Source organism: Prionailurus bengalensis, chromosome A2 (assembly GCF_016509475.1).
Source record: "Prionailurus bengalensis isolate Pbe53 chromosome A2, Fcat_Pben_1.1_paternal_pri, whole genome shotgun sequence".
Lineage (NCBI taxonomy): Eukaryota > Metazoa > Chordata > Mammalia > Carnivora > Felidae > Prionailurus > Prionailurus bengalensis.
The window spans coordinates 80,857,741-80,871,624 of NC_057348.1; the positions used below are offsets into that span (position 1 = coordinate 80,857,741).

At 38.7% G+C, this 13,884-nt stretch overlaps 1 protein-coding gene across 1 annotated transcript in view; it reads left to right on the forward strand.

Annotated features, from left to right (window-relative positions):
* The window catches only part of FBXL13 (F-box and leucine rich repeat protein 13), a 218,262-nt gene that overhangs the window by 164,627 nt on the left and 39,751 nt on the right, over positions 1-13,884 (forward strand). The window contains exon 17 of the mRNA XM_043588673.1: positions 810-936. Coding sequence (XP_043444608.1) covers positions 810-936 — 127 coding nt within the window. The remainder of the gene's footprint in view (positions 1-809; positions 937-13,884) is intronic.

Genomic DNA, 13,884 nt, shown 5'->3' on the forward strand with positions numbered 1-13,884 from the left:
TTTCATATTAGAGAAAGTTTCAGATGGAATCATTAATGAAGTTACCACTATCTAGACATGAGTGACTTCTCTGCGCTTTTCAAGGATATTACCTCTGTGTAAACCTTTCCTCCAGGCTTTGGAAATGCTCCAGCATTTCCCAAGAGATGTTCTAGATGGTGGGTTTATTCTTGATTCTCCCTACTTGTCAGAGACCTTGTGTACTTGAAAGGGTCGAGCCCAATTTCTGTGGCAAACTTGTAAGGGATAAATGAGAAACTTAACCTTGCACTTTTAGGGGTCATTCATCATACTTACATGACAATTTTTTGCATGCAAGTGATATTTTTTTTCTCACTAGAAATTACAGTATGAAATGAAACCACAGAAAGACTGTCTTATATAATAACCCACCTCCCTCTCATCCTATTTTGTAATGCCAAATTATTTTCCACTTTTAAACCTACTTCTATTTTTTTAAATTCTTTAATATTTATTTATTTTTGAGAAAGAGAGACAGAGTAAGAGCAGGGAAGGGACAGAGAGAAAGGGAGACACAGAATCTGAAGCAGGCTCCAGGTTCTGAGCTGTCAGCACAGAGCCCAATGCGGGGCTCAAACTCACAAACCGTGAGATCATGACCTGAGCCGAAGTCGGACGCTTAACTGAGTGAGCCACCCAGGTGCTTCTTAAGCCTATTTTGATTTTGAGAAAAAGAAAGTCCTTGTTTCAATACCATTTGCTTTCCTTAGACAGTTTTGATATAAAGAAATGGCTACCAATACTGTGATTAAAAGCTAAAATTAATTCTTCATGCTGCTTTCTTCCAGCTGCCCTAATTTAAACTACTTGAGTTTGAGAAATTGTGAACATTTGACTGACCTAGCAATTGAATATGTTGTAAACATCTTTTCCTTGGTATCAGTAGATCTCTCTGGAACAAACATCTCTAATGAGGTAAAGAAAATTTTCAAAATAGTTCAATGGCTTTTATTGTTTTCAGTAGTATAACAATGGAGAGAACATCAATTATTTTTATTTCCTAAGTTATTAGATTATAAAAGGCCAGTTTAGGAATACTGTTTCTGTAATAGTGATAGATGAAGTTATTTATAAACTAAGGATCTTGTTTCTCTGCTTACAAAATGGAAAATTCAGTATTTTGAGCAAAGTCCTGACAGATTGGAATGTTAAACGACAGATCTGAAATCTGTTTCATTATAGAAATGTGGCAATGTGGATGTAATATATTCCAGTTGGCTTATATATGTTTTTCTGGTGGACTGAACATTCTGTAAAACTATGTGAATGCCTTGAAACCTCACTCTTTAGTTCAAAACTGAAATCTAGAAACGGCCTCATCAAATATACAAAAGAATACATTTTAAGGAACTCATTCCTGCAAGAGGCTGATGCTACTCCTCAGAGTTGAAACTCAGTTCACACTTAAGGTATCTTATCTATCACTGCGGCACTGCCCCACTTACTAATCAAAAGGAAGATAAACTTGGAGAGATTGCCAGTTTCTGAAAGACTTCAATGGGCTGTAGTTAGATAAGAAATGCATTGGCTTCTCTTGAAAATCAGTGCATTGGGAGGGATATAGGAAGACAACAGAGTTGAGGATCTCTACCCCATCTGCTTGCTAAATCCCTGTTCATCCCTCATGCTCATCAAATCACCTAGGAGTCCTTCTCTGAAAAGCCCTACCTTACAGGCAAGTACAGGAACTACTTCTCTATGTGGATCTCTTGCCCCAGTACATCCTTTAACATGACCCATTTCTCTCCATTTCTTACTGCAGTACTGATATCTGTGTTGTGTCCATTCTTCCCCAACATTTAGTGGGCTCTGTTTATTGGTCTATGTTCTTTCCTTTCTTTATCTAAGAGTGGATTTAGATTCAGCCTCCATCCTGCTAGACGGTCTCCTCTCCCCTTCCTTGGTAGTGTCATCTATGTGTGGTACGAGAGTGGGGTAGGGGCAGTTACATGTAGTCAACTCATTTTGGTGGTGGCAAGCCTGATTTTTACAACGTTGTCTTCTGTCCAAGCTGGAATCCACTGGGATGTCCATAGGCTCATTTGGTTTTTGGCTTCCTGTTTAGTTAGATCCCTGATGTGTCATCCTTGGTCAGCTCCAAAGCCCCTTTAGGTCTGCAGGCTCCTTTGTCATGTGTGCCTTCCTCTGGACCCCTCTGGGTCATGCTGGGGCATGGGGACTCTGTGAGGCTGTCTTAGGTCCATTGTCCTAGACATCCCCTGCAGACATTTTCCTGTTCTCACATCTGGGTGTATTTGCCGCAGACCCATGCCTCACCCTTCTCTCACTCTGCTGCAGTGGCTGACTCATGTCCACCAGCTTCCAGTTGGGTTTGGTGCTTGTCAGGCATTTGTGAGCAACTGGAGGGTAAGAAGAGGGAAAAGACCAGAGTTTTCCTCCACCTTTCTTTGCATCATCATCAGCAGCTGCATTTCCTTCATGATCTTCTCCCTCCAGTGAGATCTTCTGTGGTCCCAGCTTCCCTGGGTGACCTTGGCTCCAGCCTCCAATAACACCGTTTCTTCTCATTGGCCTTCCAGCACAGGGGGAGTAGTGGCTTCCTGCTCCTGCTCACATCTCTAGATTGTGTCATTATCCCATTTCACTTCTCAGTTTCTTTACCACATATCTAGCTAGTTCCCTATCACAATTAAATTTCCTCAGTTTTAAAGACAGTTTCTGTTTTCTTCTTTAGATCGTAGCTGACACAACAAGCAGCCCAGAAAAAACTTGGATGCCTTGTTGCTTTTCACAACCCTTCCAGGGAAAGGTGGGATGGGTTCCCATTTGCTTAGATCCCCAAACATATCAGGTTGGGGGTTCCAACCTTCTCTCCAACTGAATAGAGTCCAGGGAGGTCTAGAACAGTGCCCTGTGTGGGGCATCCCCCAGCACTCATTCTTTGCTTCCCTCTAGCTCCCCCTTCCCCTGCTCTTCCCTTCCTCCTCTCCTTTCCTCTCCCTTCCTCTGCCTTGTTCTCTCCCTTGTTCTCTCTCTTTTTAGCTCTTCTTCTTTTCTCTTGACATAGACTATCTAATTTGGGGATGGGAAAAAATGTTCCAACTCCATTACATGGTTTGAAAAATATTATGTCTCAAGTCTTTCATGGTTTATGTAAAGCTTAAAGGCCTGGCATATCTTTTTTCCTCCTGTGTTCTTCTGTGAAAACCTTTCCCTGACACATACAAGTAGAATGCCCAGCTGCTGTTAGAAAGGTCACAAGGTAACAAAAGGTGGAGGATCAAAGCACATTACGAAACACATCACGATATCGTTCCACCACAGCACTCCTTGCAAGCCTGAATGATGAACATTTGTTGAACAAAAGCAGTGAAGCTTGGAAGGTTTATCCTAGTTTTTAGCATTTGGGGAAAACTCAGTTTTTATTTTCAAAGACCATATATTGAAGTTCTATCTGCTGAGGACAAGTAAAAAACTTAAGAATATAGCCTCAAGTCCCATTCACTGTTGTTGTTTTGCTTGTAAGGAAGGTATACAATATGAGAGAGCTGTAAATGGATATCTGTGGGGGAGAATGCTAGTTATATTCTGCTAAAACATTTAAAAAGAAGTCTTCTGAAGGTTGTTGTTTTCTTCCTCTAAATTGGTTAAACTCTGATCTAGAAGGTGAATGATTAAAAAAATAATAAAAATAAAAAATATGATGACTAACTTGAATATAAATTTTAAAAAATAAAAAATAAATAAAAGGCAAATGGTCAACACTGTAGTACTACAACAGCTGTGGTAGCTAATCTCAAATAGTAAAAATAAAATGAGTTAGCCCAGATGTCAGTTTGGGCAGCTAAACACCAGTCTGGATTGTAGGTCTGATGAAGTGCAAATACGACTAGAAACTTAACACTTAGGATTTAAACTCTGGAATGTTACAGATATTCACCAGAGATCAAATGTGACCAATTATACCTTTTGAAAAAAAAAAAAGAAAGCTTCTTACATTTTCTAATAATTCTGTTCACTCTCAATTTTTTTTCAATAATGAGTTTTCAGTTAGAATCGCACCACTCATTTAGTTAACAAATCTTTATTCTGAGTACTTTGTAGTCAGTATTGGGATGCTGGAATGAACAAGACAAACATGGTTCCTCAGGCATGAGACAAGTGGTTATAAACTGTGATGGGTATGGGAGACAACCTCCCTCAGAAAGTCAGAGAAGACCTTTTCTAAGAGATAAAGAAGGGGTATGTGCTGAGCCAAAGAAACAGCCTGAACGAAGACACAGAGGTTTAAAAGTATGGTGGCATCAAGGATATTTGCACATTGGGTATGACTTGACCATGAGGAGAGTGATAAGAGATGATGCCTAGTAGACAGGCAAGGACCAGGTCACGAGGGGCCCAGAAGCCATACTGAGGAATTTGTTCTTTGCCCTTTTGGCAATGGAAAGATATTTAGGACTGTCAATTAGACTGTAACAAGGTCAGACGGACATGTTTTAAAGATGACTGTACCTGCTGGATAGACAAGGGAATAATAGATGAACGAGAGACTAATTATAAAGCAGTAATCCAGTTATGAGTGTCTGCATTAAGGCTAGAGCTAGGGGAGATGACAGTAGGGCTGGAGCAAAATCTGCAGATTTGAGAGACACTGAGGAAAATGAATCATCAGGAAATAGAAATAGACTGAGTATGGGGGTAAAGAAGGAAGGGAGGCAATCAGGGATCATGCCAGATTTTTGGCTTGAGCATCTGTTTAAATAGTGGCATCCCTTACTGAGCTGTGTCCTTTCCACAGTGCAAGGAGCAGGGCTGCTGTTTGGTTTGAGTCACCTGGAAGACAGCTTTAGAGAAATGTAGAGCTCAGGAAATAAGCAGAGAAATCGCTGAAATTCACTCCTTAGAGACAGAAGAGCTTTTTAGGTTTGCAAAGTGTGAAGGCGTGTTGCACTCTGAAAGTCATGGAAACTCGTGAGGAAGTTAATCAGAGAAAGCAAAAGTAGAGATATTTAGAAATTTAGAAATATGCTTAAGTGAGAGAGCTAGCTTAAATGGGGGAAGCAAAGAGGAGAACACAGTTATTTAAAGCTGTATACATTTCTTATAATAATTAGAAAATAGTGAAAAATGTATCATCCAGGAATAAAAGCTGGTATAACAAGTTATCTAGTAAGCGCATTTTAGAGAATGAGGAAATATGTCAATTTTCTTCTTTTAATATAAAGGGGACAGGGTTCACAAGTGAGGGAAATAGCTCACTAATGTGATGGTATCTTAAAGTATCATTAAAAGTCTTTTAATCTCTTATACAGCTTTTCTTAATGTCTCATTAAATGGGATGTTATTCATTCCCTTCCTACCTCAGAGGATTGTTTGAATATGAGGTTATATCTTCATGTATGTGGGGAAAATGTTTTCCTCTAGTTGGGAGAATTATCACTTACTGAAGACCATAGTACCTACAGTTAGGGAAGTTCAATCCATTGCTTAAGTTGCTTTAGTCACTGCCATATTTGCTGTTTAAAGGAGAAATGAGTCAGAGCAATGGTCCAGACAGTGTGCTTAGACAGTGGTTTATTTAAGGCTCTTTCATTTGCCTGATTTTTGAAATTTTTATTTTTTTAAATTAAAAAAAAATTTTTTTTTCAACGTTTATTTTATTTTTGGGACAGAGAGAGACAGAGCATGAACGGGGGAGGGGCAGAGAGAGAGGGAGACACAGAATCGGAAACAGGCTCCAGGCTCTGAGCCATCAGCCCAGAGCCCGACGCGGGGCTCGAACTCCCAGACTGCGAGATCGTGACCTGGCTGAAGTCAGACGCTTAACCGACTGCGCCACCCAGGCGCCCCTATTTTTTTAAATTTTTAAAGAAAGTCTTATTTTTTAAAATTTATTTTGAGAGAAAGAGAGCACGGGGGGGGGGGGGGCAGAGAGAGAGGGAAAAAGAAAATCCCAAGCAGGCTCTTCATTGTTAGCATGGAGCCCGATATGGGGCTCAAACTCATGAACTGTGAGATCATGACCTGAGCTGAAATCAAGAGTGAGACCTTAACTGACTGAGTCACCCAGGGGCCCCTGATTTTTGAAATTTTTAATTATGAGTACCATATCTTGAGTGCCTACCATGTACGCTATTTCCTAGAGTCCCCTTACTAGGATGTGAGATCCAAGAAGACTGAGACTTTGTTTTGCTCACTGCTGCTTTCCCAGAACCTTGGGGGGTAATAGACACTTGATAAATACTCACTGAATGAAGGAACAAATGCTGAGCTCTAGAGTTACCAAATGGGAATAAGATCTTTTCTCTGCAGTCCAATGTGGAAGGTTAAATATGAGTAATTTAAACATGGTGTGGCAGGTGTAGTGTTGGAAGAAGAGAGGAAAGGATCTCTTAACTCAGCCTGCTCGACATGCAAGCATGCAAATGCATGCTTGTTCAAGGAACTTTATGCAGCTTCACACTACTAAAATGTACTGTGAAAAGGAGATGTCACTGAGGAATTCCATCCTAGGCCAAGGAGTTTGGACTTGAACCAATGGATGAGGAGACAACACTTAGCAGGGAAGTCACAGTCATAATAACCTCCCATTTTAGATACATTATTTGTGTTGTTCTCTGGAGGACAGATTGGAGGGGAGAAAGACTAAAGGCAAGGAGTGGAAATAAGATGAATCCATAAAGGGGACTAAAGAAAGAAGGTGAGAAAGGTTGTAAGAGAACCAGGGGAGTGTAACCATGTGTGGAGTATTAAGGGAATATCCAACAGTGTTTAATAAAACACAGAAGGTAAACCAGGAAAGGACCAAAATTTGAAAGAATATTTACTATTAAACTATTAAATATTACTATTAAACTATTAAATATTACTATTGGCCTGTTCTCCCAATATCACCTCATGCCCCTGCTCCCCTCATTTCCTTTCCTCTAGCTCCACTGCCTTTTTTTTCACTCCTCAAACAAGTCAAAACTCTTTCCTACCTCAGGACCTTTATACATGCTGTAACGTCTGCCTGGGATGCTCCTCCTTCTATTTTTCATGTGCCTGGATAGGTAGATGCTGAGAAAATTATCAATGAGGATCATAACAATAGCTAATGCATCTTGGCAAATGGTACCTTTCAAGATTTTTTGAAATAATTTTATAATAAACATTGGTCATATTCTCCATAATTATCAGAAAATCACACTTCCCAGTCCAGATCATTCCAAGGAAATATCAATGGGTTTTATATTACTGATGCATTCTCTCTTTAAGAAAACATAAATGACATGGTGACATTAATGTCTCTAGGTGTTTTTCCTAAATAAGCATTCTCTAGTTCCTAATATTCTGTATCTTATTTCTGTCACATTACAGCATAGTTCTCCAGAGAGGTGTTATCTATTTAGATGGCCTCCCAGTAATAATACCTCTTGAATTATTGGTAGCACACAAATTATTTTCATTGAACTTCAAAAAAAAATTGATTGAATATTGGCATGCACGTTCCATGTTAATTTTAATTGTATATGTTATAAAGTTTAAATTGTATTATGATATAAATACTTCTTATGTCTATCCCTTTGCCTCCTCTCCATCTCTGCTGCCACTGCTGTAGTTCAAGCACTATTTCTCCTTACTAACCTCTCTTGTCTTAAATATCACTGTTTTCAAATCTGTTCTCCACTCGGCTGCAGTGTGATCCTTCAGCATGCAAATTGGAGCCTAATGCTTCCTGGAGCATATTCTGCAGGAGTTCCATACTGCTTACAGTTTAAAGTCTAAACAATTAGTGTAAAGGTCCAAACTCTTCCTGAGATTGTTCCTGCCCACCTCTACCATTTCACTTCCCCCAGATTCCTACTTTTCATCTTTGGCTCCACAGACACAGAGCTGACTCTCCTATAGCTCCTTGAACGTGTCACGCTCCCCTTGCCTTCCCATCTCTGCAAGTTATTCCCTGTGTCTGAAATACCCTCTACCCTTGTCCACCTAGTAAATTCCTGCTTATCCCTCAAGTTTCAACTGTGTGAAGCTCTCCTGGAACTCCTAAGCAGACTTAGGATTTCTCTGTCTTGTTTCTACCATATTTCACAATGGCCCCAGTAAAGCCATTAACTCATTATACTTTAATATTTGTTGCATACTTGTCTCCCTACAACACTGTAAACTTCTTGATGGTAAGGCCTGGATCATCCCATCTTTGGGAAGCCTAGCATAATGCCTAGTTCATAAGAGGCACGTAAAATATTTGATTTGGGAGTCAGGGAGTGAGTGAATGAATGAGTCTCATACCATTTCCTTCCTTTCAACCAAACACTTACGGTTTCTTCAATTTCCACATTTTCTCAGCTATTCTCTGAGCTGGAGTAGGAGTGCTTACAGCTGAATGTCTTCATCTGACGATACACTTTCAAGAGACCACCCATCTGCATGGAACACACACATAAATAAGGCCTGAGGCTCAGTGAAGCAAAACCTCTAAAGCAGGAAACACATGAAATCGCTTGGGATTCGATAAATAGAAAGAATGGGAGTTAAAAGGAAGCAGGGAAACTCAGAGGCAGATGCATTTGCCTTGGATTTTCAAAGGCACATAACAAGAATTCTGCCCTGGTTATACTCTTCCATATGGAGCTGGACCTCTTTTGAGTCCTTTCCAGGCCCATCTCCTAGCTACTGGCTTTATAGGAATCTGTTGCTACCACCAGTAGCAATAGTGGCTTTCCTTACAGAGGTTACAGGCATTTGTCTCCTGTATCTGGCAAAATGCCTACTAGAAAAATTGCAAAAAGAAGTGGACAACTTAAGTTTGTCACTTCCCTCAAGGAGAGTCGTTGGTGCCAGAACTCTCCTCTTGACCTCCATCAGGTAGGAGGCAAGGAGTCTCAAGGCCAGTTGCTCTATTTCTAGGTAACATAGATGCTGATTTTCTTTCTCTCCATAAATATATAGAGGACCTATTTCTGTGTGTTGACCAAAGCCTGTTTTCCTTTAGACCTGTAGGTCAGTAAATTAGATCAGAGTGGTTACTACATTTAAAAATATGATAACAAAATTCATACTAACAATCAAGTAAGTAGAAATAAATAAAAATCATTGAAAAAAAGAAAGTTTTAACTGCATAAAAATTTAACTGCTAACCGTAGTATAAAAGGGAAAATCACTTGTGAGGTTAAAATACATTCTGAAGGACTTTGCACATGATAGTGTTTTCAGTGATTTCAGAAAGAGGATGTGTGCTGACAGCTCAGAGCCTGGAGCCTGCTTGGGATTCTGTGTCTCCCTCTCTCTGCCCCTTCCTGCTTGTGCTCTGTCACTCTCTGTCAAAAATAAACATAAAGAAAGAAAGAAAGAAAGAAAGAAAGAAAGAAAGAAAGAAAGAAAGAAAGAGGATATGGTGGTAATTAAGATAAAACATATTTCCAAGTATAAGTTTTGTCCTTCATTTCTAAAAGAATGTGGTAAGCAATACCAAACACAGCAAATTGTTCAGAAAGGAACATGTGAAATATAAACACTAACTCACATAATTACTAAGGGAAATAGATTCTATCCAAGAATCCTGAGAATATGCCACAACATAGGAGAAAATTGGCTCCATAAAAACAGATAATTTTACAGACTACTCATCCATTCACAGATATTTATTCATTGTCAACTGTGTGTTAAATATTATGTGAGGTACTGGGAGTACTAAATTTACGCCATAGTTCTGGGCTCAAGGTACAGTCTAGTGGCAAAACAATAACAGTAAGAGTAACACTACTTGGTTAAAAGTTACCAAAAGCCTAAGTCCAGAGTGTGGGTTCACATCTCGTCTGGTGCCATCACACTAAGAGACCTTGGGCAAGTTACTTAACTTCTCTGTGCCATTTCCCTCTCTTTATTTTATTTTATTGTCTTAAATGTTTGTTTTTGAGAGAGAGCGAGCAGGGGAGGGTCAGAGAGAAAGAGGATCCGAAGTGGGCTCTGTGCTGACAGCAGAGAGCTGAACGTGGGACTTGAACTCACGGACCATGAGACCATGACCTGAGCCAAAGTCAGATACTTAACCAACAGAGCCACCCAGATGCCCCAATTTCCCTCTCTTTAAAACAGTGTTTAAAATATACTTTCCTCATAGTGTTGTGAGGACTAAATAAGATAATAAATGTAAAGTGCTTAACATAGTGCCTGGCATATGGTAAACAGTCAATACATCTTAGCAATGATTAATTCAAATTATGACATATGAGGTATATTTGTTGTGACGAAGATACATACATCTGGGTACATGTGCTGTATCTTGGCAGCATGGATGAGTTGAAAAGTGAGTGCTTATGTTTCTGTTGTCCATTTATAGAGGAGTCGGGGGACACTTCTCAGCTTCTGAGGTGTAGCTGAAAGCTTCAGTAGATGTTTGCAAGGAAAAGATGGACATTCTTGGTGGAGGAAGAAACAGGTGGGAAGGCATGGAGACATGAAAGAGGGTTTGTATTGGGAGATCCACAGGTGACTTTGTATTGTCCAAGCATGGCCCAAGAAGATAGGGGATGAGGCTGGAGAAAGAGGTAGAGGACAGAACGTGACTGGCTTTGGGTGCTCTGCAAAGAGATTCAGACTCATGCTATATGCAGTGGGAGCCACTGAAGAACTCTGAGTAGAACTCATACAGCGAGAAATGAGGTTTTGATAGTGGTGACAGAAGGGACATGTATGAGAGATATTTAGGAAGTATATAGGTAGGGAGGGCCTGGTGATTGGCTGGATATGGAGAGCAGAGGGGATAGGAGGAGACATAGAAAATTCCCAAGTTTTTACTCGGTCAACTGCAGACATGGTGGTACCAGAACCCAGAAAAAGAACCTCAGAGAGAGATTAGGACTTGTAAATAAGATGCCAAATTCCATTTTAGACATGTTTAATTCCAGTACTAGGACACATCTCTCTACACTACGGGCCCCTTCAATCCTGAGTGATGAAAAGAATACATAGCCATTTGACTTTTGGAATCACCATTTTTGTTTTGTTTTGTTCCTCAATATGTCTGGCAAGAAATCATAGTAACTAGGTATATTCCAATTCAACCATTACTGAAAGCAGAAAATTTACACAAAGATTTTCAACCACCTCCAAGTTCTATCCCCTCTATTACAACTAACATCTCATTTTTATCCTTAAAAAAAAAAAAGGCAGTATAAAAGGAAGCTTTTTATGTCTGCTGTCAGGGACCTTTTTTCCTTTCTAGATTTCTCGTGATCTGAATGCCCAATAGTTACATCAGAGTTCTCAGTTATTCTAGACTCATGGGCACTCACTGCATCTTATATGATAGAATGTGATTTTTAATATCCTGTATTCAAACATCAAATATGCTAAGTTGCACAGGTTATATTTATAGGTTTCCCAGCCAGGGAAATCTAGGACCTATAAAGAGAATCATAAAAGTTGCAAAGTTCAGAGAAAAGAGCAAGGTACTTAGAGAAGTCCATCATGAGCCATTCACCAGACTCCTTCCTGAAGCTAGCAGAAAGAGTAGGAAAAACTGAAGTACTAGTCCTCTGAAAGTAGCAATTCTGAGTTTGAGGTGCTTATGGCACATTAATGTGTCTAATTATCAATCAGGAAAGATCTGTTGCTCAGGAAGGGGATCCGAGCTAGATGTAGAGATGGTTGACATGATGGAAGTCACAGATGAGAGACAGAAGGTGAAAAGAGGTCAAGTTCAAGACTCCACGAAATGGTGGATTTGGAAGGTGAACCCACAAAGGAAACTGAAAATGAACATCCAGAGAGGCAGGTGAGGAAAGAGTTCAGACTGATATCAGGGGAACCAAGTGAGGTGGTATTTCCAAAAGCAAGAGATTGTCAGCAAGGTCAAATTTCACAGGTGGCTCAAGTACTGTGAAAACAGAAGCATCAATTTTTGTAAAATAAAATTGCTCATCTATGTATATACTTGTACATGGCAACATTCACAGCTTAGTATTTTGCTTGAATGTTGGTGCTGTGTGCTGTTTCAGTTTGTCTGGGATAGACAGTAAACTGCCCAGTACTGTTATGGGTCTGTGTAAAGGAATTAAGCATGGTGTTAATGTTTTGTATAATTTTTTGTTGATGTACAAAAAGACTTAATGATGGGCACAGGTGTTGTTTTTTCCAAATTATTGTAAATTATTTTTCACAAACATTGAGGAATTTCACATATTTATTGATTCATTCTTTTCTTTGTTATTTTCTTCTTTCGTTTGATACAGAATTAGCTAAGTCCTACAATATTTAGAGCAGCAATTCTAGGTCTGAGTATAAAACCAAGAATAAGACAAGCAGCTTGCCTTAAAGTTGTTATAAACTTTTCTCCCATCAATTTTTCTCTTCTTTTGAACAGGACATTTTGTTGTTTTGGCAATTTGCTTTCCCATAGGTTGTAGCGATTTTTTTATTGCCATCTGCAATAAAACAACTATGGTAGACTTATACTCATTCATCAAGATTACCTGTTATAACTTCGCAAAAATCGCTAGGAATTAGAACTTTATTGTTATTTGAATTTGCATGTTAAAAAATTCTAGGTGTACCTTAGTGGCTCAATTGGTTAAGTACCCAACTCTTGATATCGACTCAGGTCATGATCTCACAGTTTGTGGGATCGAGCCCCACATTGGGCCCTGTGCTGACAATGTGGAGCCTGCTTGGGATTCTCTCTCACCTGTCTCTCTCTGCCTTCTCCTGCTCGTGCTCTCTTTCTTTCTCTCTCAAATAAATAAACTTAAAAAAATCTAGTAATATCAATAATTTTGTCCTATATCTGCTGCTTTTCATTGCAATTATATTTCACCTTCTATGAATTTTCTGTTGACATTGGGGTATCAATACTTCTGCCAATTTGTATGAACTGTTTATAACAACGTAGTTATTAATCATTTGTCATATTTTCTCCATATCCTTACAACAGCTTATCTCACTACTGTGGGAAAGAGATTAGTTTTAGTATTTTAATTGGAAAGCCCACAAGCTACTGTTTGTAAAAAAAAAAAAAAAGAATCAAAAGTTGAACTATGCAATCTTATGTCATTTTATGTAGATTTTTTCCAAAAAATTATTTCTTTAACCATATGCAAGACAGATTATAAAGTTTATTTATGCTTATTTACTATTCTGGTATGTCTGTATTAAAGTGTTGACAGTTTCCAAACTGAAACATACTATAAATAAGGATGATTTGTAGCTATGTGACTGTTAGATAAATTACATTATATTTTATTCTAATATTACTATTCCTAGACCATCTTTCCAGACTTTTTCTACAAACACAGTGTCTCAGAAAAAAAATCCATGTGCAAGTTTTAAAGAATAAATTTACTTTCAGAACGTTAAGCTTTGTTTAATAAGGTTTCACCCACTTCAATTTCATTTACAAAACATGTTTGTTTTTAAATTGTGACCAAATGTTCAGTCTTACAACAAGGCAAAGTATTGGTGTTTTTGTTTTCCTCAGTGTGTCATCTTTTGCCAACGAGTAACATAATCACACCAACCAAAACAGTAACTTCATTTTGTAAATGTGGTCAACAGGGATTTGGGAAAATTTGAAGATTGTTAAGGTAACACAAAAAATTAACTGCAATAGTTTTTACGTCTAAAATAATCTTATTCAAAACACCTCCTAAAATATTCAGCAAAACTGAAGAGAGAGGGTGTCAGAAAAGCTAGAAATGAGCTAAAAAAATATACAAGAAAGGATAGAATTAGAAAAATCAGCATTTTGCAACTCCTAATGGAAAAAGTGATTTAGGCAAGGATCACCAATTAATCTGAAGTCTAACTTGGCTAAAAGTTTTCTGAGAAACATAGTATTTTTGTGGTCTCAAAGAATTACCCCACAGATTATTTATTAAATCAAAAGTAAAAATACATGCTGTTGAAGAGATCTATAGT